This window comes from Clarias gariepinus, chromosome 16, assembly GCF_024256425.1.
Source record: "Clarias gariepinus isolate MV-2021 ecotype Netherlands chromosome 16, CGAR_prim_01v2, whole genome shotgun sequence".
In the NCBI taxonomy this organism is placed as follows: domain Eukaryota; kingdom Metazoa; phylum Chordata; class Actinopteri; order Siluriformes; family Clariidae; genus Clarias; species Clarias gariepinus.
In genome coordinates this window covers 22559541-22586012 of record NC_071115.1, presented here as the reverse complement: position 1 = coordinate 22586012, position 26472 = coordinate 22559541, and the positions used below count along the sequence as shown (strand labels likewise).

The 26472-nt window shown below is 36.0% G+C and overlaps 2 protein-coding genes across 2 annotated transcripts; one reads left to right on the top strand and one right to left on the bottom strand.

Moving 5' to 3' along the window:
- Nucleotides 1-345: 345 nt before the first annotated feature.
- engase (endo-beta-N-acetylglucosaminidase) lies at nt 346-10149 on the bottom strand. Its single transcript, XM_053514125.1, has 14 exons — nt 9979-10149; nt 9281-9360; nt 8170-8368; nt 7934-8082; nt 6415-6569; nt 6024-6172; nt 4563-4734; nt 4340-4443; nt 3922-4033; nt 3615-3799; nt 2413-2555; nt 2193-2292; nt 1545-1659; nt 346-1445 (listed from the first exon to the last, which is right to left on the bottom strand). Exons 1-14 carry the CDS (start codon nt 10080-10082, stop codon nt 1047-1049), a joined length of 2166 nt encoding a protein of 721 aa, XP_053370100.1. The 5' UTR covers nt 10083-10149; the 3' UTR covers nt 346-1046.
- Nucleotides 10150-12264: 2115 nt separating this feature from the next.
- On the top strand, nt 12265-24733 carry rogdi (rogdi atypical leucine zipper). Its single transcript, XM_053514146.1, has 11 exons — nt 12265-12412; nt 12773-12844; nt 12945-13027; nt 15443-15497; nt 17585-17665; nt 18274-18369; nt 20497-20595; nt 21483-21596; nt 22127-22176; nt 22368-22494; nt 22925-24733. Exons 1-11 carry the CDS (start codon nt 12329-12331, stop codon nt 22964-22966), a joined length of 903 nt encoding a protein of 300 aa, XP_053370121.1. The 5' UTR covers nt 12265-12328; the 3' UTR covers nt 22967-24733.
- Nucleotides 24734-26472: the final 1739 nt, after the last annotated feature.

Here is a 26472-nt window from a genome sequence, read left to right as displayed (position 1 = left end):
GTGTTTGAAATCAGAAGTGGAGATGGTTGCATACAGAAGGGAGAGAGATATAGTGAATATTTTACTATGATTTAAGGCTACAATTAGCTAATACAGTATAAGCTCAGGTCTTTTAATACTTACTCAGGTCTTTTTATACTAAATATTATCCTAGGTAATACTTAACCTAGGATATCTCGATTTTACTCAAGTTCAGGAATTGTGTACTTGCCCCACCACTGGTTAGTTTGTTATATTCCTAATGCTTTCTTAATTAATAAACAGACTAAGGGGGCAAATCAACTATCTTTAATCTGAATTCAATTCTGAATTCTGAAGGTTCTATGCTATTTAATCAGGTCTAATTTGACTGTAACTCATCATTGGCACAGTGTTCTTACTGTGTGCTTTATTAAACACATCTATTTTGGTTCCTCCAGACACTCTAATCTAGTAGAAAATATGACAGTAATTGTAATTATATTGTAATTATTATTACATTGCAAAGGGGGAAAGGCGGCATGGTGGCTTAGTGGTTAGCCCTGTCTCCTTGCACCATCATGGTCCTTATTTGATTTCCGCCTCTGGTCTGTATGCATGTCCTCCCTGCGCTTGGTGTGTTTTCTCCATGTGCCTTGATTTCCGCGCACAGTCCATAAGACATGAAGATTGGGCTAATTGGCGTCCTCAAATTACCCATAGTGTGTAAATGAGCATGTGAGTGTGTTTGTATGTGTGTGCCCTGTGATGGATTGGCACCCCATCCAGGGTGTATGGGACCTGCCTCGTGCCGAAAATCTCCTGGGATCCTTTATACAGAATAAAGTAGTACAGACGTTAATTGAGTGAGTGACTGCAAAAGGAGGATTAAAGGTGGAATAAAATGTTCAGCAAGCATGTGTGCCATGGTCAGGTGTCCACATTCAGCTAAAGGCATTCAGCGAAAGTGGCAGGAGAAGGTATTTTTATTAAATGCAAAAATACATAAAAATGAGGTGTTAATTATGCAGCACTTAGCTCATACTGATAGCAATAAGTTGGTGTACAAATAAAAAACAAAAAAAAATTCATTTATCAGTAGAAGCTGTATAGCTCAGTGTCTGTCTCCCCCATTGTGACTCGGGTAAGCTAAACCCTTCTCTGCTCACCGGCTCCACCAGCAGTTCCATCACTCCAGCAAAATGTTCAACTTCAACCTCAACCACGCGGTACTGTGATGAATATGACCGGCCGATAAGAATGGGCGTTCCAGGTCCAACACGTGGGTCTGGACCACGCACGTGCCGCCAGAACACACGGAAATATCGTACGAGATGATTCGGACACTGCCAGTGTAGAGTAGCGTTCAAAAATACCTTTGCAGCTTTTCCATTTACATCAACATCTCCTTTTAACCACACCACATCACACACACGTATGTTCTGGATGGGCAACAGAGGACTGTGGAGACTCTCTACATCCAACACCTGCAAAAAAAAAAAAAAAAACAAGTTTAAAAATTTGTTTAATTATAGTAAAAAAAAATCAACTTCAGGGATGTATTTAAGACATTTCTTTTCCTTTACCATGATCTCTCCGATTCTGCAGTTAAACGGAAGATTCTCCGATTCTGCTTTATTGCGAGATACACCGACACACACCTCTCTCAGAGCACAACCGGTCACGTCCAGCAGGAAACACCTACAAAGACACACAAGCAGTACTGTATTGTATTATAAAAGAACAGGACATTAAAAAGTGAGGTGAAGAGACTCAAACAAAAGTAAAATAATATAGACTTTCTTATACAAGGCTCTCGAGTTGATATGCCTGTTTAGCCAACAAAACATTTAACACTTCATGATAAAGTAGGCTATTTGTTATAAAATTTTGCTTATATAATGTAAAATGTTGTAAATATTTAAACTCAGTCAAACCCTTAATCCCTTCTCTGAAAAAGTAGCTTATCTGAAATAAGGAAAGACTAAACGCTTCGCCTAAGCACACCATTTCTCACAAGCTTATTTTCTTTAAAAGAAATTGTAATTGCTTCTGTCAGCAGCAAGCAGGAAGTGGCAATTTCCCCCGAATCCTTGAAGTCTGTAGGGTGGGAGGACTTTAGCTCTCCATAAAGTCAGCATGCTGACTTTCAGCAAGTCTAGAATCAACACAAGCTGTAACATTGTGTAGCAGTAACTAGACAAATTTGTGTATCTGTCTTGAGTGACTCTGACCTGGTGATCCAGCCATCGGCTTTCAGTTCTCCACAGCTCTCAGTGAACCGCTTCACTAGCTCATGATCTTCATCCAACTGCTTCGGAATCACATTACTGACTAAAACACATACACACAAGAAAGAAAATAAAAACGCACAATATAGAAATTTATATCTAGATTCAGATCAAGACTCAGCCTTTTAAAACAAATACAATTAGGAAATAAATAAACACTCACTTGACATTTCCTCGGGCTCTGTGTTAGTGCAGAGATTAGCGTCTGTGGTTCGGAGCTCTAAAAAGACATTCACTCCTTTTGATGGACGGTGGACACAGGAGATGAGCACCTTGGAGGTCAGTGGCACGTGGAGTGAAATTATCCTAGGAGAGAAACCATGTAAGGAGATGCTAATAAGAGAATATCTTTATTTTGTTAAATCTTATTAAAGAAACAGAATAGCTTCAGCTATCCATGGCATGGATTCTATGAGAAGTGTTTAAGTCAAATCAGGACTTTTGCATTTTTATCTCATTATACATCTGAGCTGTTGAGTGTTAAGGACCCTGCTCAAGGGCCCAACAGTGGCAACCTGGTGGTTGTGAGGTTTGAACCTGGGACCTTCTGAACCATAGTCCAATGTTTTAACCGCTGAACTACCCCTGACCGTTTTGAGTGTGCAGAATAACAGAAGACCGTTACAAGAGTAAAAACTACCTTTATTTCTCCATATAATCCCCTGCTATGCTAACACTTGAAGTTAAGTTCCTGTAATGTGCAAGGTTATGTTTGTAAATGATTGTGGGTACAGTTCCAACCAACAGATGCGTATTTTCTGCAATGTAGTGACAAGTTCAGATGATTTTTATGGCTCAGATGTTCCGCTCACCTAACAGTCATTGGAACGACTGCATTGGGCTCTGAGCCACCTCAGCCGGGGTCATTCAAAGGCGTACGGAGTTCTTTAAAACGTCTGGACCATTCAAATGTTTTATGCGGCCAAGGGTCTCATCACCGTTCTGTGCTTGTAGTCTTCTGTAAATGTCAACTGGAAATTTCATCACAAGTCCCAATTTGACTTGAAGGCCTCCCATACAAAGTATTACAAACATTCATTCCACTATATAATATTCCTTCAAAAAGTCCACTTCATGAGATTCAGATCTAGTGACTGGGGAGCCACTGAAGCCCAACATGTGCCAAGAAAACGTTCCTCATACCATTACACCATCATCACCAGCCTGAACTGGCAGGTCAGGTCCACAGTTTCATGCTTTTGATGCAAAATTCTGTCCAGGCAACAATTTTCTATTACATTTTTTATTATGATGTTTCTGATTATCCAAAGCTCAGGATCTTTCAGTTGCATAAATAAATAAGTGTATCAGAGTTCCAGCAAGCACAATATAACTTATTTTACTTCATAAAGACAGTTTACGTACCTGGTACAGATTTTGGACATGGATTCGGGTATGGTCCCCTCCAGCAGTAGTGAACTCCCTCCAGTCCAGACTTCCTCTGAGCAGGCCCGAGTCTGAATGCAGCCTCCTTGCTCCAACTTCTTTTTCACATAAAGAGGCTGCAGTTCCTGAGCACTCAGATTCATCCAGGTTCTGTCTTGCTCTATCTACACAGTTAGACAAGAACCAAGAAGCTGAGGCTATTATTATCAGACCCAACACACAGCTGTTTGGGAATCCACATCAGCTGATTAGTCTGAGATTTGACGGAATGATGAATTTAACATACTTTCCCTCTCCAGTAGAAGCTCTTTCCATAACCCTGACAGAACGATGATACAAAGGGAAGTGGACACTCAGGATGATGGATGTAGAGATAGTCTGATAATAAGCCCCAAAATCTAAACACACACAAACATATAAAATATTTGGTGTACTGTTAATACTTATAATTTACAGTTAATCTGAAAAAAATAGTTTAAAAAGCAAACCCAAAGACATTTCATAGATAACTGACACACAACAATTATAATTATAAAATCATAAAACGTGCTCCTATTACTTAAAATTGAAAGATATTGTGTCCCTGTACGGAAATAGTAGCCTCCCCTTTCTCTTTTGCTCCTCCCCCTTACATTCATCATCCCCAACAGCCATGATGAGTTTATTGTTTGTTACTCATATGCATTATGCATTAATAGACTCACTTGTCCTGGTTTTTAGGGAAATCCACCTTGTCATGGCACTCATAAACCCAACCAGGAGCAAAGATGGCTGTAGAAAGTCCATATTTACGCACCATTTCAAGAGCCTAAAGTAAAAACACCAACACTGACATATAAAAAAAAATGTAGCAACATTGAAACTGATTTAGTTAGTTCAGTCGTCTATATGCAATGTTTTTTTTTTCATTCCTATGGCAAATGTTACCTTATTCGTTTCAAACATCCCTCCAACTACTTCTCCTCTTGCGAACACATCGATGCCGACGTAAATATCGGCCAGACGCCCTTGTGCTGCCGAATCCATTGCCATATCCTCCAGACTGGTCTCCGTCCAGTTATAGTTGGTAAAAATCCCATCACATGCGTCGAAAAAGACCCTATTTAGAAAAGAAAGGCATTACTTAAACTTTCCTCATCACATATCCCTTCTATACTAAAGACTGTGCCACGATAACAAACAACATTAACCTCATTAAATAGTATGTTGGTGTTGGGGAGCGTCACCATTTCATGTTGTACAATGCCTGTTGTAAAGTGTATAATGTTTTTGTAATGGTGTATAATGAAATACTCACGCACATTCATACATTAAACCTAAATCGCCTGGATTTAGACTCACCACTCAAAGTGATGGTATGATTTTGGGAGGCAAATGGAAACTAAAGAAGCTGTGTTATACTGTTATACTTTAATAAAGAATCTGAAATAGCTGATGGTGCAGCAGGTGGTGTTGCTGCCTTGTGACTCAAGGGTCCACAGTGGAGCTCTTTCTCCAGCTTTAGTTTCCTTTTGCTTCCCAAAATCATACTGTGAATGCGTGTGAGTATTTCATGTTTGCACCAGCATTTCTGGGATACGTCATATCATGACCAGGAGAAAGTTGTTATAATTTTTTTTATTAAGTAGTTATTCATTTCTGAATCATTTCTCCGTCCTCAAATTATCACTAAAGGGTTTTTTGAAAACACTTTTTAAAAAGACGACTAATCAGATGTGATCAGATGTAATTAATGTTGTGATTATTTGTTGTCATTACAATTAATGAGGCGTTCAAATCAAACTGGGACTTGTGGTGGCATTTTTTTTTCTCTTTAAATGTAGGTGTAAAACCGATTGACATTTACAGAAGTCTTCAAGCACAGGACAGTGATGAGACTGTTACCCACAGCAAACTTTTTAAAGCAGGCTGTACATGTGTGAATTACGATCCCAGCTGAATTGGCTCTGGGCCCACTGCAGTCATTCCTGTGAATATTCAGCAAGTGAAACACCTAATCTTTGAAAATCAACAGACAACTTGTCAGCACTTTGCAGAAGTGCATCTGTTTGTGGGAACTGTTCACACAATCATTCACAAACACCACAGATGTTTCAGACGCTGTCTGATCATGGCTTTGGTGTACTGAGATAACCTTGATGGTATCTAAGCACTAATGAAACATTGGGCTAAACTCTAGTGTAGCCTGGGATTATATATCGAAATTAAGGTATTTTAACCTCGTACAACTGTGTTCTGTTATTCTGCATGTTTAAAAACTCCTGGTTTAACTTAAATGCCCACATTGCACAAATACTGTATAAGCCAATTGCATGGAACAGTTGCTCAAAAATTCAAAGTATATTGGTATTTTAAAGCAACATACGTTTACAGTATACTCCCTCTTACCTGTTACTGTTATTGAGTTGGTTTTGCCATTTTAGAGAACCATCTTCCAGAACGCTGTCATACCAGATCACCAAACTGCCTGGAACTTGCTCGTGCATCTGCTCAGTGAGGTAGCGCAAGAACGGAGCCATGTGTTTCACAGAACCTTCCTAAACACACAAAAACGCACACAAAGCAATTTCTATAAGCATCTTTCATTGACATAAGAAAGGCTATGCCAATGCAACACCCTCTCTTCTTCTTCTTTTTTTTTAAGAGTAGTTTTTCATTTAGGGAAAGAATTAATAGTCCCACAAGATCAAAAATCAGATATTCATATCTTGGTGTAGACATTTTGGAAAATCACACCCGCAGTTGCAATAATGTTTGTTTTGAACTAAAGTTAGCTTACAGTCAGCACATTTTCTATGTTTATCAGCCAGCCATCGAACCCGTAACCATGCGCAATCTGCACCAGTTTATCAGCAACTGAGCGATACTGTTCCTCCCCAGCCAGGAAAACCTCACATATTTCTCCTCCCTGCTTCCACTCTGTGATGAAGGTGCCTGTCACAGAGAAAAAACACACACATACAAAGCCCAGTTATTTATTCCAAGTTCCACAACTTGTTAAAAATTATCATGTACAAGGGGCATTCAAGTCAAACCGGGACTTTTGATTGTGCAGAACAACAGATCGCATTTATAAGAGTAAAAACTTTTTCTCTATATAAATAGAGATAATGAATTTCTCAATATAAATCCTCTGCTACACTAATCTTATTTAGTACTTATTTAGCACTTATCCAAGCATTCACTAGTACTTGGATACCACCAAGGTAGAAAGTTTACTTAGTATGCCAGAGCCATGATCGGACTGCCTGGTTCTCGTCTGAAACGCTGGCCTCCCAGGAACTCCTTTAATGGCCCAAACGTGCAGAAATTACTTGGAGCAAGAACTGTATGGGGGATGTGGCAATAACTCCCAACCAACGTCCTTTAATGTGCCACTGGTGGTCGTGAATGATTGTGTGGTTCCCACAAACAGATCTGTCTCTTCCACAAATTCCACTCTCTGAAAGTTCACAGAAATGACTGCAGTGGGCTCCAAGCCACCTCTGCCGGGATCAGACATATAGCTTTCTAAAAAAAGATTGCACCTTTCAAATGTTTTACCATGGCCAAGTCTTCATTCAAATGGGTTTAACACCTTTCATTCTCGAAAAATTTCATTACTACTAAAGACTTAACTGTTCAGAACACTCCTCATAATTAAAGGAACAAACATGAAAGAGTATGGATGAACTGAAGACTATTTAAAATCTTAACTATAAATATAGTTGCAGGCAACGATGAGCGGGCCCAAGCACCTGTGCCATCGCCACCCAGGCGCACCACACAACCTGTGTGCCTTTTGAGTATCCACGGACGCTGATGTCACTGAATAAGTTTTAGGGATCGTCACATCTGGACGTGTCTTTCTTGTGTGCAATCACCAGATGTGTGCAACATACAACCTGTGTGCTTTTTGAGCATGTTAAAATCTCTAAAAAGCCCCGGATACCGATGACACTCAATGTAATGTCACTTAATATGATGTCACCCAGATCTAGAAGGGTACTGAGTTTGACATGTACTGTATATTTGCAAGTGTGTATGAACTATGCAGCAAATCTCCTGTGAAGCACAGTCACGCAGGCGTCCTAATGGCAGCAGATTCCAATCTGTTATGTCAAAGTCATAGTCTTGTCATTATCATGCTGATGATACAGTGCTTGGGCCCTAATAATGTTTTGTACCTGAAGGGGAAAATAATCTTATATAATACCAAACACTTCTGGTAAAAATTGGATAAAACTCTGGTTAAACCTGTGAAGCTAACCTGTCCCATGACAACAATACATTTTTTGCAGGTTGGAGAGAAACCTGACCTAGTGAGAGGACGCCATGTTTATGAGCAGCATTAGTCCACATGGCAGGAGGAACGGTCACCATATGATGGCTGAAGTAGTTGAAGATGTCGATATAGTTCCAGTGATAGAACACATACGGCGTGTCCACTTCTGCACCCTGAATAAACCTTAAAAAAAAAAAAATAATTATCTTAAGTATGCTGATTGAAGTATGCCAAACTTTGACTCAACTTGTGCACATTTAGGGACAGTACCTGTCATCCAGGTATCCTCCCATCATGTCATGACAGACGAGTGTTCTCATCTTAGAGTCTTTCAGCGATGGCAATCTTTTCTGCAAGGGGACGGTGGCCTTGTTGAACGGATTTGCACTGCACGTCCAGGAAAGGAGCTCATCTAAAGAGTTCACGGCCGAGCTGATGGGCTCAGTTGTGTCCATATCATAGTACTGAGCTGCTCAAAGGGCATAATTTGGAAAAGTAGAAAGAAGGTGAAAAAGGTATAGTTTCTGAAGTAATGTTTTAGTCTTCACTGAGACTTGAAATAAGCTATCTGCATTATTATTTAGTATGGGTAGTATGCCACATGGAATGCAGCTCATGTAATTTTTTTTGTGCACTTTGTAGACGTCACCACTGTAGACCTCCCTGTTCAGAACTTATACTGTAGTTTAACTTAAAAACATTTGCTGGAGAGGAGAGGTAAGGAAGGAGTCTCCAGGGTCAGAGTTTTATACCAAACTGTCAGACTACTGCTGAAGCAGAGACTAGATATAGGACTTTGTGCTTTTTTTGACTTATTGATTTAAAAAAAGAAAAATGCATACTGATGAGATAAAGTCTGCTTATAACTGCCATAAGATAAGCAATAACAAGAATTTGGGTTAAAAACAATGTATATTTAATGGAAGAAAAAACATTATTCAGTATTAATTCTTTTGTGCAGTAATTCATGTATTACCACACCAGAATATATATTTTTTTTTTATTTATATGCTTGAATTTGGGTTGGGAAAAATGTTGCTGTTCCTCTACAGGTGGGTGGCTTTTGCAATTATGCACAAAGCACAGCAGCATCCTGTGAGGTAGAAGCGAATGATTTGCTAGGTTTGTTAAGAATTGTAACAAAATCTGAAGTTTAATTTTGAAACAGGGTATTTTTAAAATCATAAAAGTTAGGAAAAATTGCAAAACAAATCAAATCAGCACCTAGGTGTCACGATAATATTGTATCAGATGGCCCCTTGTGATTCCTAACAGTAATGTCCATTTAATTCATTTATATAGATAGATAGATAGAGAGATAGATAGAGAGAGAGAGATCATCTGTAATTAAATAATTTCTGAATAATTTCTATTCCAGTACCTGATAGATGAGACGGCTTAAAGGTTATGACTTCGTGAACTTTTTCCTTATCCTCTGGCTCATCTAAGCAAGACTCGGATCTGGTAAATAGGAACAATATTAATATTAACATTTATACATTCATCTTCTATACTGCTTATTGTATATACAGGGTTGCAGGAAACCTGGAGCCACTCGTTCATGGCAACATCACACACCCACTATGGGCAATTTGGGAACGCCAATTAACCCAGTCAGCATGTCTTTGGACTGTGGGCCGAAACCAGAGTACCCAGTAAACCCACCAAGCACGGGGAAAACATGTAAACTCCACACGCACTGACCCGAGGCAGCAATCGAACCCTTGACCCTGGAGGTGTAAGGCCACAGTGGCCACCGACTACAGTACTACCCTATTGTGCCGCCTTTAATATTACCATCAGGGCTTATTACATCAATATCACTTAATAAAGATACAACAGAACCATAGAGCTGGTTTTGGCATGAGTTCCTGCTGCATAAAAGACAGCCAGCACTAGGAAACTGCTGATACAAATAGTTTTAGAACCTGCACTTTCGAAATGCAAAACTTAAGTTGCAACTAACCTACAAAAAAAAGAAAAGAAAAAAAGTTTAGAGAAAATAACTTTTATTCACCTGGTGTAAACATAATATGAAGTTACAGTATCTACTGTATTACTGTATATCTAAATACACACCCGGTTTCTGTTTTAGCAATCTTTCCGTCTGCAAACTCGATGTCTTCTGCCTTTCTTTTCCGGTTAGAACTCATCTGTTTTTCCACACTCGAGTCGCCGTCCATAATAAATGGATTTACAGAAAATAACTAATCCTGTATATGAATATCTGATTTCAGACACGAACCAGAGCTTCCGCATCAACTCCGATTGGCTGAACCGGTACAGATGTGTCTACGTCACACAGATACCGGAAGTGAATTTACACATTAGTCACATAAACGTCGTTTAGACGCGTTTGAAATGATTTATGGTTTGCCACTGTTTGGATATTGTTGCTTTAAAAATATATAAAAAGATGTAAAGTAATGTAATGTAAAATATATACGTTTATTGAATACACGCTATCCAGACTCACTATCAAGAGCTTGTCCTTTATCTGTTGGTTCAAATATAAACAAAACCAGATATTCACAATCTGTCAGCGAACAGACCAAAGCACGAAACTATAGTTCTTTACACTTTGATTGAATTATATAGTTTGTAAATTAGTCAACTCATTGGCACCTCTGGAGTATTTGGCCAAACCTGTTAATTATTGACTTCAGGCGTTTCAGTCAGGCACCTTATTTCCTATGAAGGGCATCTTAATGCATCAGCATACCAAGACATCTTGGACAATGCTGTGCTTCAAACTTTGTAGCAACAGTTTAAAAAGTAAAAGTAACTTTTTATGTTTGACTCTAAATATGTGGGACTATATTTGTGAGGAATATATTCCCAGATATGTGAATATATGGTCTTTCCTAATTTTTATGCATATAAATATAGAATATTATTTATATGCATACAACATACAAACATACAATGCATACAACTACACACACACACACACACACACACACACACACACACATATTTACTGTATATATGAACAATGATTAAACTGCTCTACATGTTTTTGAATGTAGGAGGGTACTGGAATTTCAGGAGAAAACCCACCAAGCACGGGGAGAACGTGCAAACTCCACACACAAAGACCTGAGGGCAGGACTAGACTCTTGACCCTGGTGAATCACTACACTATTATGCAGAACCTATATTACCAATCAAATGTTTGGACAAGTCCATGGTATTGCTGAAGGCATCCAAAATATGTAGTAATCCCATTTGAATTTATATTTAAGTTGATATTGAGAAGTGTCTGGTACTTGTACTCCTTAAAGCCTTCTGAGGTGCTGTTAATTCGTGATTTTTAAGGCTAAATTAATTTCTCCTCTGCAACAGATGTAAGTTTTGATCTTGTTTTCCTAAAATGGGATTCATAAGTCTGCTCATTTTTTTTGCAAATGCACTTGACAATGTTGTTCTTGCAAGAACTATTCCAGAACAGCTGACCTTAATGTCTTAAAACTTTTGCTGTTGTTGTTATTGTTACTTATTTACCCAACGCCACGTGTTCATAGAAAAATCAAGCAAAAAAAAAAAATAAAAAATTTATTTATCACATACACAGTCATACACAGTACGAAATGTAGTGAAATGCTTATACGACTGCCAGTGACCCTAAAAGAGAATTAAAGTTTACAATATGAAATAAATATGAATAAAAGAAATACGATAGAAAAATTAAATAGAAAAATTAAATTAAACTAGGAAAAATAGAACTAAATATAAAAATAGAAATATGCTAGGGAAAATAGAACTAAAAATAAAAATAGAAATATGTTGTACATAATAATAGAAATATACTGTACAAATTGAAATATACTGTACTGAGAAATATACTGTACAATTGGAAATATACTGTACTGGGTGTGCAAATATGCATAGATGCAAATATCCATTGTTGTTGTTTAATCACTATGTGGATACCATTGAAATATGCATAGAACAAAGTGTCTTTGTGCAGTATTGTTCTAGAATGTAAAAAATAAATCACAAAACAAAAAATATAGTAATATTTAGACATTTATAAGTGCCAAGATTTTACTCCTACAGTCACATAGAGAACAAACACATAACACATTCAAGCTGACAATATACAGTATGACAAAAGTTTTGTTTATATTCTTCTTATTATTACTGTTAACATTATTATTGTTATGTTGTTTAAAAAAACTAAAATATAATGATTTGAAAATAAGCCATAAAAACATATATATATATATATATATATATATATATATATATATAGGTGTGTGTGTGTGTGTGTGTGTGTTTATATATATTTCCACAGTAGAAACAGATGGCGAATGGAGGGCGTGGCCTAGCTCGCCGGAAGTGAAGCCTTGAGTGGGCGTGGCTAAGCGCTTTCCTAAACAGAACCGTTTGTCATTGCAGCGTCTTTTCTGAGCGGATTTCAGCTTAAATGGTTGTGATCGGTGTAGATCAGACTGGTGCGTCTGAAATCTCAAAAATGTCCGCTGCGAGTCAGGCCGAGAGAGCTGTCCTGGTAAGGCTAGTGTGTGTGCGCTATGTTTTGTTAGCTGCTCTGTTTATCTCATCAGCTCTATCTAGTCTGCTGCTGCACTGATGATGAACAGGGAGTTGATTGGACACAGAGGCAGATGATCAGATCAGATCATATCAGTGATTATGGCAGTCCTGTTCCAAATAACATGCATTGTTTTCTTTAGGATGTCAGTATGCAGCCCTCATGGATTAAATACAGTACATTTTTTTAATCTTAGCTAAAATCACCCAAACATTGACGTCCTTTTAGGTATTTTTAATGCAGTAATCTGAATGACTCATATTCTCATGCATTAATTACGCAATACTGTTTTTGTGACATCCTGATTTTTTCACTCAGGAGGAAGAGTTCAACTGGCTCCTTAAAGAGGAGGTTCATGCTGTCTTGAAGCAGCTTCAGGATATTCTGAAGGTATTAATTGCATTCATTTAGATAAAGCACGAACATCTCAGATTGGTTGTGATCCATTTTACTTAAATGTTGTATGTCTTTTTGAACATTTTTGTTTCAGGAAGCTTTGAGGCGTTTTTCGGTTCCCACGCCAGGGATGGAGGGTCAGCTCAAACAAGAGAACTTTATTCTTGGCAGCTCCACGTAAGCGTCTTTGTTGTTTAATCACTATGTGGATACCATTGAAGTTATTCCTGTTTACAGGATTTTCCAAAGTTTGTGTCCTGTGCTCATGGGCGATGTGTTAATCAAAGGAGACACGATAAGATGAGTATAAAGTAGTTTAATAAATACAAAACTAGAGCGACTGTTTGTTATGGCTACCAAACATTGTCGGCTTGTGTGCCCTTTCAAAATAAAAAAATACTGGATTTGCAGGAATCTGAAATTTCTGGAGAAATGAAGTTAAGAGGGAGAAGTTATCTGAAATCATATCCTACTTTGTATACAATATAAACATTTACATGGAGTATACATAGAAGAGATGGGAGGAGATCGATTCAGTACCGTATCGCGATTCTTTTATTTGGCAGTTTACTTATCGTCACACCAACCACAAAATAGAGGGGAAAAAACTATTTCTATATTTTTGCGGTAAAATGTTGCTGTATCTTTGTAACCCTGTGGGTGGTGCACTCTTATTCCCACAGCACAGTATTCTGTATGTAGGAGAATGTTTCAGTTGAATGTTATTGGTCTTTCGGCTGCTCCTGGCAAGGGGTCCCCACAGCGGAATATTCAGTCTGCACAATAACTTGGCACAGGTTTTTACACCGGATGCCCTTCCTGACTCAACCCTCCTATTTTATCTGGGCTTGGGACCGGCACTGCATCCAGTGGCCGGGGGGGTTTGAGCACTGGCTGGGAACCTTCCACATGGCAGACGAAGCACTCTGAGCCACCAGTGTCCAAATGTTTCAATTGAATAAAAAGAAAAATTTTATCAGGACATTTACAAAATCATACCAACAGAATCACAATATGACCCGTATCAGCACCTAGTCATTGTGATAATATTGTTTCTGGAGGCCGCTGGTGATTTCCATCCTTAATAGATATTCAGTACCCTTTAAAATACCTTATTTATTCCCTGACCTATTGCAGTGAATTGTGCAATTTTCTAAGTGCCGTGGCTACAAAGCTCCAAATAGTGCCGATAAGGTTTTCCATGTGCACTGTGTGTTTAAGCAAAACTGCTCAGCAGCTAGAATGAGTATGATGATACCATACGTTTGTACAGTACAATGCAAAAATCATGAACCACCCCTCATTTCTTTCAAAGAGCCAGACTTTCTTGTACTGTATGTTTAACATTGTTTGAGGAATGGTGCTTTGAAGGATTGCTCGCATACTTAGCAAATCCTCAAATCTTAATTTTCAGTCCAGTCACTGTAGAAATAAGAATGGTGAGCAGTAAGAAACAGTTGCAGGTGATGATAGATAATCAGGCAGGTGATTAGTACATATACTTTACTGGGGATGCTGAATGCTGAGTGGTTGGGACAGATGAGTGGGGAACTACTGAGATTGCTGCTTAGGTTGTTTACATAAACAACACATTTTTGTATCCTTAGTCACTTTGCAGGCATAAAACATTGGTAAACACACTAAAACATCTGTTTCCATTTCTTTGATTTAGTCTACACGATTAAATTTAGTTTAATATGAGGAAATGGGGGGGGGGTCAAGACTTTTGTACAGTACTATATGTCAGTAAGTACTGTATATAGTAAATTTCTGAGAGCAATTCTCATATTGTATATTTATGTTATTGTCAGATTAGGAAGTTTGATGTAGAAAAAGAAGCTAACCTAGCTTTTCATAAGCAACCAGCAAGCTAAAATATTAACTTCACTGAGATCTGGAGATCTGACCTATTTTTTGTTTGCGCATCAGCAGGTTTACAAGAACAGCAAAATTATCAGTATGTTGTTTTGGTGTAGTGAGGAAACATGAAAATTCTGGTTTGCATATACATTTAAAAAAAAAAGAAAGAAAAAAAAGATCATCATATGCTAAAATTATTTGATTTAAATAATAGCATAGTGCAAAACAAGTCTAGGAAGCACATGTTCACACATTGTGTATTCTTTTAAAGAAAGTTTAACAAGTTTTTTTTTCTATATTTCAGAAGGAGCCACATAAGCAGGACATTACTTTCATGTTAAAAATAATTAACATGAACACATAGTGTCTCAGTGGTTTAATTTAGTCTACTAATTTCTTTAAAGTTTGGAAAATCATCTGACATCTGATTCTGATTTCACTAAACAGGTTGAGATAGTTGCATTGTCGACATGTACAGTATATAGCAAAGCATTATTACTAATAATATTAAACTGAATCTGAGCACTGAGTTGTGGCATTACTGCACAAATTATTTACAGTATGTTAAAGTATAATAATCTACAAAATGGTGAAAGTCTTTTAAGGACGGAGTAATTCATTCAAAATCTAAAACTAGTGCAAGTTAACAGTCTTCTATCACTTACTTATAATAAACATAAAAATCTACGACCTTATTAACAAAGCTCGGTGTGATTTTCTTGTTTTGTTTAGCATGGACCAGGTGAAAGGAGTCCTCACTCTGCAGGGAGACGCTCTGACTCAGGCTGTAAGTGTTATCTTGGTGTGTCATATCCACTTATATTGCTTTAGTTATCAGAAATTCAGCGATTTGAACAAGGTTTTCAATGAAAGATGTTTTATTTTTTTAAATGTACTCCATTAGCCGTTATTAAGTTAAAGCATGACAATTTGGTCATCGCAGTCCAGAATAAGATTAGATGAACTCCTCATTGCCTGCAATTACTGGGATTCAATATAGTTTGACAGCCACATAAGATGCAGTTTTTCAAATGGAGCAGGAAGCATTACAAACTGATAGAGAATATTTTTTTTTGTATGCTTTCTTTGAGTCACAGGTTTGTTAAAAAGCACACATTCCAAAATTGTTTGTTTGTGTCAGTATGACTTTTGTGTAATTTTTCAAAAAGCTATAACTCTACCTCCCACAGTTTTGTCACAATGGATAATCAGCTTGCGGTTCTGTTTGTGGGAATTTTAGTATGTAATTTAGTATCAATGAGGTGTAAACTCATGCTATGATTTGTAGGGAGTCAAACAGCAAATGGCAAATAATAGTAAAGTAGATCAAGCAAAAAGGCCAGGGGTAGGCCATTGGACTACGGTTTGAAAGATCCCAGGTTCAAACCCCACAACCACCAAGTTGCCACTGTTGGGCCCTTGAGCAAGGCCCTTAACCCTCAACTGCTCAGATGTATAATGAGATAAAATTGTAAGTTGCTCTGGATAAGAGCGTCTGCCAAATGCCTAAATGTAAAAAAGTGTTAACTTTTGCATGCAATAAAACTTTTTAAATTATAATGCGTGTTGAAGATCATAAACATTAAAAACAACTATTAAAAATACCTTTAGTTTACAGAATTATTAGCCTCTTTCTCTAACAGTTTAAGTTTCACTTTAGTAGTTTACCACAGCACATTATCAACTGTCCATGCAGTATCTGATTGTACATACACTTGTTGAATAAGGTTATAAGATACAGAGTACAGAAATCCCAATACAGTAAACAAAAAAGGAGCGAACAAAAGTAAAAAAAAAGAAGAAAAAAGTAAAAAAAAAAAAAGTGTTTGTGTTTTGCTCTCATTCTGTAGATGTATTTAAACAATTATTGGAAAGGTATTGCAAAAAATTTTAAACAGATGTTTGTGCCAGCAGAAAACAAGTAGCCTATATGAAGAATATCAAATGTGTCAAATCAGTTTTCTTGGCTAGTCATCAACAAGCATTAAAGGAAACCTCACTAACCAGCAACTAATTGATCCTGCTAACATATCTTCTGACCTACATTACATTTAAAATGATAACACACAAAGTATCACTGAAATAATATATCATATACAAAGTTACCTTACCAACCCATCAGCTGTTGAAATGAATAGCGGACAAACTAGCATCATTTTTAACACTCTAGCTGATATGTCAACACTATAGTATTTATAGTAAACACACCATCATCCAGAATAGTTCAACAGACAAACAGAAAAAATTGTTTCCATTAGTGTTTAGTAAAAAACAAAAAACATAATTAAACACAAAAAGTACAATATAGCATGTGCTAACCCACAAGCTAGCTAAAACCTCAAAGACTAGCTTCATATTTGACTGACTATCTGACAAACAGACTAATATGTGGATCAGGGTTATACTTGAACAGATTATACACATAAAGTATCATTATAAGATATAATGTGAATATACAGAATTTACACACAAGGTATTAGTCTTTTAACAGTCTGACCCACAAGCAGGCACTTTATTAAACAGTCGACCCACAAAGTATCACTATCTTGAAAACTAGCTTCATATTTGACAGACTAGATGACTAATTATCACACAAGCTAACTTTATTAGTGAACATGCTAACTAATTTAAAGAATTTAATTAGATCTATAATATGTATTTGTGCATGATGCTTAAATATTTATAAATATAAAATGTTCGTTAAGTTTCTTCTGGCTGAATGCAAAGCTGTTGTTTAGTCAGGACAGCGGTAAAATAATGTAAAGAAATGTGCTGTTTTAACAATGTGCACAATGAAAATCATTTAACATTTGCTGCAGTCTTTGTCTCTTGTTTGAATACAGGATATTGATTTAGGTTTGATTGACTTTGCAGGATATCAATATTAAGGTGGCTAAAAGCACTCAGGTCATGCATTTCACATTCCGGGAGGATAAACAGTGGAAATTACAACAGGTATGATCTCCGATTAATCAATTCATAATACATTGTTTAATTGATTCATTACCAGGTTACACAAGATTAGGTTTTTAAAAGCCTTTTGTATAAAACCAATACAGTATTATAACAGCAGTCATGCATTTATCCGAATACTAGCTACTAATGAATCACAGTTGTGCTGATATTCAGTAGCATTTTTCTTATCTCTTGCTCAATGATATTGCTTAAATATGATATACAAAATATCAGTACAGCGATCCCTCCGCATACAAATTTTAATATATTCTGAAGGAGAGTTCTTTCCCCTTGGAAAGAATGTAAATGCAGATAATCTTTTCTAGCCACCCAAAAATGCAGAGGTACCACTGTATATCAGTATATACAAAATACTGTACCTTATGTTTTTGAACACTTTTTTTTTTTTTTTTTTTTTTTTCTCTTCAGTTTTTGGCATCTCACTTCAACCTTACATGCTTCATTGCACTAAACATTAAACATGCCTCATTTATTAATTGTATGCATGTGGTATGCTTGTTTTTTGAGTAACAGCTTAATGACATAAAGTGTTCTTTCATGGTTAAATGCTAATGCTGCTCAGTGTACCAACATGTGTTTGCTCACAGATCCAGGATGCAAGGAACCATGTAAACCAGGCACTTCAGCTGCTCAGCAGTCGTGATGAGAGCTATCAGTTTAAAACTGGCGCTGAGGTCAATAAGGTTCGTCACTGCCACAGTTCAAGTTTATGTCATAAACATGGCTTTGTCTACTTCTTGCATTGCCCTCACATTCTAGAAAAAAAAATAAAATAAAATATAAAGAATAATTTTTATATGTATATGAACCCAAAAACAAACACCACCGAAGTGTATAAGTGAAATTACGGAGACTGCTATGAAGTATTAAGTCTGATTTTTTTTTCTGGCCTAGTTATAGTAATGGGAAGTTTGAATCATTTTATTGACTCAGTTCTGTGAATCTTGTTCATCAAAATGAACAAATCTTTTTTTGAGTCATTTAGTTATTTCGTTCTTTTGATCAGAAATAAAATAAAATGTTATATTTTAATAAACAGACCTCCAGAATGAGTAGCTCACCTCTCATATCTTCCAGTATGAGTCGTTCGTTCTTTTGAATCTATTGCACTGAATAGCGTCTATGGGAGTCACGTGACAAAAGAACAACCTACTCGGGACTTGAAGACTCATTAAGAAAGAATCGCTCAAATTCTGTTGCCTGTACATAACCTATGGAGGTTTTGCGATGATTTGCCCCTGAAGGCGCAGTAGAAAATAAACGAATCACTCTCCAAGACTACTTGTCCTTCTGAGTCACATTAAGGATTCGTTCATGAACGACTCATCACTACCTAGTCAGTAGACTTGCACTTAAAACCTCAATGTGTGGAGTGACAACAGTGAAAAGCTTTTCTTAACTGACACATCCATTACACAACAGCAATGATTAAAAAAGTATATATGAAATATAATAGCAGATTAATAAACATGAACAAGATGGATTACTTTATCAGTTACAGATTTTTCAAAATGTCTTTGAAGCAACTAAAAGTAGATGAAGCAAATGAAGTCCAGTCAAATCACACAAGTGGAAAAACATCAGAACTGTTAAGGGTAATGGCAAGAGCCACTTTTTTTGTTCAGGTACACATGATTACATAGTTAATTTACCTAAAATATAGAAATGAATTTAATTTAACATCAATTTTGAGCTATGTTACTTAACAGTAAACTAAAGTTTTAATATATCTGTATAAGGCTCAATATTGTATAAGGCCTTTTTCTTACAAAGCCCCAGAGATACGCATTAGGCTTCCAATTAGTGTTCGGGAAACATTTTTGTTTAATCAAGACTTTTGTAAATAGTTTTTCCTTAGGTAAAGATGAAGAGTTGATGGCTATAGAGGTATATGGTGAAGTGTTTGTAGTGCAAAGTTACTTATACTGTAAGTTATTATAATATTCTTCCATTAAGCATCATAAGCGAGGATCAGTGCATGGCATAAACATTTGTTTCTAGCAAAATGAGGCTTGAACTATTATTAGATGAATTTTTTCTTACCAGATTTTATCTTATCTTTTTGTACCTTATTTTAAATAGAAAGTTGTAATAGTAAACCACAGCTTTACTCAATTTCCTGTTAAATATATTTTTAATGACACACTAAATCCACATGTCTTTGTGAAAGATACTGTACATACCAAAGAAAAGGGCACTTTCCCAGTGACTAGGAAGCATCAGTTGATTTTATGCTGAGCGCAAGATGATACATTACATTTGACCCCTCATCTAACGCACTTTGTTGTAACACAGTCATGGTGTTGTGTTTCCGTCAACAAAACCTAAACAGAGGAAACCAACTATCCCTCTCTTCCTGGTTGCTATCATACTGGTTTTTCCGGTACTCCATCAGGAACATTTTTCTGTTTCTGTTCATAGAGGAAACCGGGATTTTTATTTTATTTAAAAAAAACATCTACATGTGTGCGTTTAAAACAGTAGATGAGGTAGTAGTGTCTTAGTCAAGTCCTAAAATTCAGAGGTCATTGAACAAATCTGTAGTTCCTCATTATATCCAATTCAGCATTTCTACTCTACAAACCACTATGTTTTTTAATATGCCTGTGATGGCTTGGTCTGGGTTCATATATTTTTCTCCCAGTATTAAAAAAATGCTAGTAAGTAAATTTAACCATGCTTAAATGGAGTGTGAACTTGGTACCCAGCGATAACTTTTGGATCCACATTGACCCTTGTTAGAATAAAAGAGATTAATGATGATAAATGAGGATTAAAGTCTAACTTGATGTTTGGGTGTTTTGTTATAGTTGATGGATGCTGTGATGATGCAGTTAACTCGAGCGCGCAATCGTCTTACCACACCAGCTACCATGACTCTACCTGAACTCGCTTCCACTGGATTAATGGTAAAAATAAAAACCTAAACGCTAAGCATCATGATTTCTTTGTCTTGTCTGGACAAATTTACTTTGCTTCATCAGGTGTATCTGATTCTGCTGTGGTTTATATTTTCAGTTTGCTATGTTAATCATTACTGATTTCTCTCTGAGGCATAAGTGGAATGAGTTCAAGTAGGCTTTATTGTCACTTTAACCATATACAGTTAGTACACAGTGAAACGAAACAACGTTCCTCCAGGACCAAGGTGCTACAGTAACATTATAAAAAACCAATGAAATAGAATAAACACTATTTTGCCTGAAATTTTTTAACTTTAACTTCAGAGTGATTTTGATTTGGCATTTAAAAGAGCGCCTATTTTGCAAAATTCACTTTTACTCATTTTTAGAAATTTAGACAGGCCCTTAGTCTCTAAGGACAATATTCCCTTCTTGTTGTTCTTTTTGAATGTTAGTACTGACTGTAACTTTATCAAGCTGATTAGATTTTTTTCTCTATTGTGATCTCATATAAGAAGATCCTCCCCCATGTTGTTGTTCAGCCCTGTTGTTCTTTGGTTGGGCGGGTCTTGGGAATAGCTTATTTACATAAGCACTAAAATATTTAAAAAAATGCATATTCTGGATATTTCAGCAGGAGCATTACCAGACACACTTTGAAGGCTTAGACTCTGAGGCTTATGTTAAAAGTAAAATATGGAACTTTTTAAGACGCATCTGAGTTTATGCACTATAAACTGTTATTTACTGACTTTAGTACCTGCAGCTTTGTTTAATTGATTTTGAGTTTGCTGCTTTTCCTTACTTGCTCTAGCTGTTGACAAGTTGTGCATACAGGCATTTGTTTGCCTTTTCCTTCACTTCCTCCCTGAAGTTTAGTTTTCTCTTCTCAGAGAATGTTCACTCCCCCGATGCCTGGCGATGTGATGGTGAATTTATACATAAATCTCAGCAAACTCTGTCTGACCATCTATCAACTGCACGTACTTCAGCCCAACACTACTAAGGTATGAAGGCAAAGACAGATTTCGGTTTTTATTTTTCATCATACCAAGTGAGACAGAATCCAGAACAGGCTGGTTAAAATTTTTACAGCAGTTTGTATATGTCTCTTGTTGGACTATATCATAGTATAGGAAGTAAAGATTTGCCTGCATAGATACCATCATTTTTCATTTGAGTTGAACACCAACTTAGCAACTTAGTATTTGCATAATAATACTTTGTTTAATGCAGATTAGTAAAAATAAAGGAACGTATTAAATGTAGCAGCTAACCTCGCTTTATATAGCAGCTAACCTCACAGTCTTGCCCTCATGACAGTAAAACATTCCGCATCTCCAGTAGTGTTTGTTCAGTCTCAGTTTTTTCTTATATATCCACTTAAGTTCATTTTATTTGAATCTATTTTATTTCACTTTTCTAAAATAAAGCCCATAAAAAAGTACACAAATTATACACATAAAATATTATAATTATAAAGTAAAATGTTAAGCTTAGAATTTACAATAATAAAATGTATGTATTCAATCCATAGAACTTCAAACCAGCTGGAAGTTCAGTTATGCATAATCCTGGAGCGATGTTGTAAGTAGTGTTGTAAGCCAATTTTGATTTACTGTAGAGCTTTGCACCTTTCTGATGTTCCAGATGTTTTATTAATAACAGTCGTAATATTTACAACAACAATAATAATAATAATAATAATAATAATAATAATTACTTTTGTGAATGAATCACAATTGTAAAAAAAAATTAACATTTATTTTTACCAACAGTGAACTAAACAACACTAAGTTTGAAGTGAGCCACGTGCACAAAGTGGAGTGTGTGGTGCCGTGGTTGAATGACACGCTGGTGTTTTTCACCATCTCATTACAGCTCTGCCAGCAACTTAAAGATAAGGTGAGTGTCTCTGTGTGTGCTTTTCATTTTTTATGTGGATCTGCAGTTAGATTGATGAGATTTAAGAGAAAGAGAGACAACAGTTCCGGATGGTCACGGTCACATAATGTATAAGGTGAATGTATATTTAGTGCAGATTCCAAGCAGGGACTCCGGCAGGACTAACTATGACAGCATAACTAAAAGGGGAAGCCAGAAGGGAACACAAACATGAGGGCTTCCTGGGATAGCAAGCAATAATTTTACTGTCACCAAACTTGAATGATCAATGGGAGTGGGGTATATCGTTTGTGAGTTTTATTGAAGGTCCCAACATAAATGTGAAAACAATATATACAAGTGTTTCCAATAACCCAGTTAGGATGGAGTGAATAAAAGTTATTTAAAGTAATTATTAAAAATTTTTAATTGTTTCTGTTTCACATTGCAGATTTCAGTATTCTCCAGCTTCTGGAACTACAGGCCATTTTAAGCTGACCAAATATATAAATTCATATTGTAAGTGCAGAATTAAATATAAATATATATATATATTATCTACACAATAGAAGAAAAAAAACTCATATAATAAATCCATGTATTATTTGTTTAAGGACCAGGTGTTAGACATAGACTGCCTGGCCAAAAAAAAGTCACCATTTTAAAAGGGTCAAATTATTGGGCTGCATTAAGCAAAGACAACAACTAAGGAGGTTTGAAATGACTGAAACTGGATTAAAAACCCTTCATCATATTATCAAAAACAGGAAGGATAGTGCTGATCTCTAAATTTATTGGAAGAAATAGCATTTAAATCATGAATGAAGATCACTTTAACAGTTGGTGAAGTTGCATGGTAAAAAATCAACAGCTAAAACCATAGCTATATTTAATTGTGAAAGTAAGAGCATCTCCATACACATAGAAACACACAATGTGAGGAGAACAGCTGTGAGTTTATAAGTAAACCACTTGTTGGGGAGGCTAATGAGAAAAAAGGCTTCTGCCTCTTTTGAGTTTTCTTCCCAGATGTTACAGGCATATTCCAGGTGTGAAAGAGTGGTTCTTGAAGCATAAGGACTCATTTTGACATATGAACTGGCCACCACAGTGTGTGCTGGAATCAAAGTGAAATGTGATTGAATGAAATCTTAGAATGTGCATTTTTTCCCTTCTCTGGCCAGGCAGTGTATGTATAACGTGAATACACACATTCAGGCCAAGTCTTATCATTGTAAGTGTAACGGGTATGAATATTAGGTTTGATTTTTGGATTCGTTGTTAAATTTTGAAGTAAATTTCTGTTATTCCGTTATTATTTGTAAGAAAAAAAACTGTGAAATATTTGAATTATCTGAGAGCTATGATCAAAACCTGTTTAGCAATGTTTTTCTGATGACACTATTTAGCATCACATGTAATCATGTCTAAAACTTATTTAATGGTCCATGATTCATTTCATTTAATTGTGTACACTTTTTTTTTGGTATTATGTCTTAATTTGATAGTTTGACTAAAATGTATGTAACTATCCCTTTGCCAGTCTGCCAAGATGCATCCACGTCTAAAATTTGCTTCTTTACTCTCGCACGCATACAAATTGCGTTATTTGAGACAAGTTTTGGTAGCTGACCTAGCTTTGTAGCTCTAAAGCTAAATTAAAGATGTGATCATCACATACCAAACACATGTTGGCTGATTAACAACATTTTGGGTAAAGAGGATATTGTGTACATACATTTCACTTTGGGCATTTTAGGCAGATTTTGCTGATTTTATATACTTGAACGCTGTGGTCAAAAGTATTTGGACACCCATGTGAACTGAACATAGCCATGACCTCAACTCAAATAAATACTTTTGGGGTGATCTGAAGTGTGTCAGGCCTTCTTACCCAAAGAATGAAATGTTCAGCAAGCAGGTGTCCACAAACTTTGGATCATAGCGTGAGTGGCACACTACAAGACTAGTTTAGCTTCTAGAAGAAATCCTTATTATACCTATACTGTACATTCCATAGATTCCATGATGGACTTGTTTGTTCATTTTACTTATTTAATACAAGCCATGAATTATTTTCTAAATTATTGTTATACTTTATTTATACAAATGATAAAAAGTAACAATTGTTTTTGCTTTGCTCTATTTTGTCCATTTGACCATTCCAACACAGACTAATGACTTGGTGTTAAACAATGCTTTTCCTTTACATATTGTCTTATGTTAACATTAATAATTGTGCAATAAATGTGTGAAAGTCTACTAAGTCCATGTCTTAGTTAAATAATTAGATTTTATGCAAAAGCCAGTCTAGTCTGGTACTCTTGTCACCTATCATCACTCTGTCACAAGAACCGACTGCTTTCATGGGAAAAGACTTTTGCTTGTGCTGTATAACAATGGTTTATTTACCACTGTTTCTCACATACTGCTTTAATAACTCATTTGTCACAGGGTTCAAATTGAAACCTGTTCATGGAAGTACATAAAAAAAAAAAAGGTGTTCAAGTCAAACCAAGACCTGTAATGAAATTTCTGGTGAATAAAACCGAAGACTTCAATTACACAGTGTGGTGATAAGAACATTAGCCTCAGTATAATATTTGAATACTGCAAACGTTTCAGAAATGACCGTATGTTTATTGTAAGGGCCATATTTCATTCTTGTGATTTGTTGTTGTGTTCATCTTTATTAGTTAAGCATTATACATTAAGTTTATTAAGTTTATTAGTTAAGCATTTGGTATTATACTCGTAAGTTGTATTGTGACATCATTTCATTAGTTGTTCTGTGACATCATCTTACAGTTGGGTAGCTGCATGTCTATCACGCACGTTAGTTCTTAGTTGTTAGTTGTTGTCCAAGATACGGAAGTGTGGAGAACACAAGCTTTTGACGGTAAGCTACAGAACACAGTAACCGACTTGTGAAATGAGTCGTTTGAATTACGACAATAGACTTCAATTACACAGTATGGTGATAAGAACATTAGCCTCAGTATAATATTTGAATATTGCAAACGTTTTAGAAATGACCGTATGTTTATTAATGACAATCTCGCCTCATATTTTTTAGAGACTGGATAAAAAATCTATTCAGTTATGAATTGTGATTCTTATAAGATTTACTTACCTGCACACTGACTCCAAAAGAATTTTTTAAATATAATTTTAATTTATAATAGAGATGAATGGGTTGATCGGCCCAGGACCAGAATTGAAGGATTTTCAGTTTGATTAGCCGTGACCAGTGATCAGCCTGAGGTATAAACAATTCTGTACCAAACAAAGAAGCTTCCAAGTGTGCAACAAAAAAGCATTTTCATGATGTTACATTATTAAAAATCGCACACCTTAAAAGCCTCCAATCTGCCTTTTTCTCCAAACTCATTGGGCAAATTTGTCTTACACCCACTCATTACACACGTTTACAGCAGTCTGCTTCTAATTTGCGTGTGTTCACAGCCACTCAAGTAGTTTTGAGATTTTGAGGGCATTAAAAAAAGTAAAATGTCACTGTATCTTTATAATCCTACATGTGGTACACTCTGAACTATTTACATATTTTTATCCTGTGTGGTAGGATTAAATTATTTGCTAATTATTTAAAATTTTTTTATAAAAATAATAATTGTGGTGGATGACAGATATATGTGCTTCTTAGAAACATTTAGCTTTTTGTTTAATTTAATTTTAAGTTAATTGTTAAACTCTTGTACTAAATTTGAACTTTTACTGAAGTTTAAATGCTGCTCTTGGTTTTTAAGTAAGAAAACTAACGTCATAAGGAACAGGCTACATTAAATTATTTGTTAAACTTTTAAAAGGTTTAAAATTGTGAAAAAATAAGGGGAAAATGTATATAGCATATACATTTATATATTCCTGAATATACAGGATATTTATAAAATTGTGTTACTTATAGAATCGCAATCGTAATTGAATCAGCACCTAGGTAACGTGATATTGTATCCTATGGCGACTGGTGATTCCCATCCC

Coding starts and splice junctions, on each gene's coding strand:
- engase (XM_053514125.1), bottom strand. CDS start 10,082: ATGGACGGCGACTCGAGTGTGGAAAAACAGATGAGTTCTAACCGGAAA. Junction 8,369..9,280: donor TAAGCCGTCTCATCTATCAG/GTACTGGAATAG, acceptor CCCTTTGAGCAG/CTCAGTACTATGATATGGAC. Junction 8,083..8,169: donor GGAGGATACCTGGATGACAG/GTACTGTCCCTA, acceptor TTTTTTTTTAAG/GTTTATTCAGGGTGCAGAAG.
- rogdi (XM_053514146.1), top strand. CDS start 12,329: ATGGTTGTGATCGGTGTAGATCAGACTGGTGCGTCTGAAATCTCAAAA. Junction 22,177..22,367: donor CATAATCCTGGAGCGATGTT/GTAAGTAGTGTT, acceptor TTTTACCAACAG/TGAACTAAACAACACTAAGT. Junction 22,495..22,924: donor GCCAGCAACTTAAAGATAAG/GTGAGTGTCTCT, acceptor TTCACATTGCAG/ATTTCAGTATTCTCCAGCTT.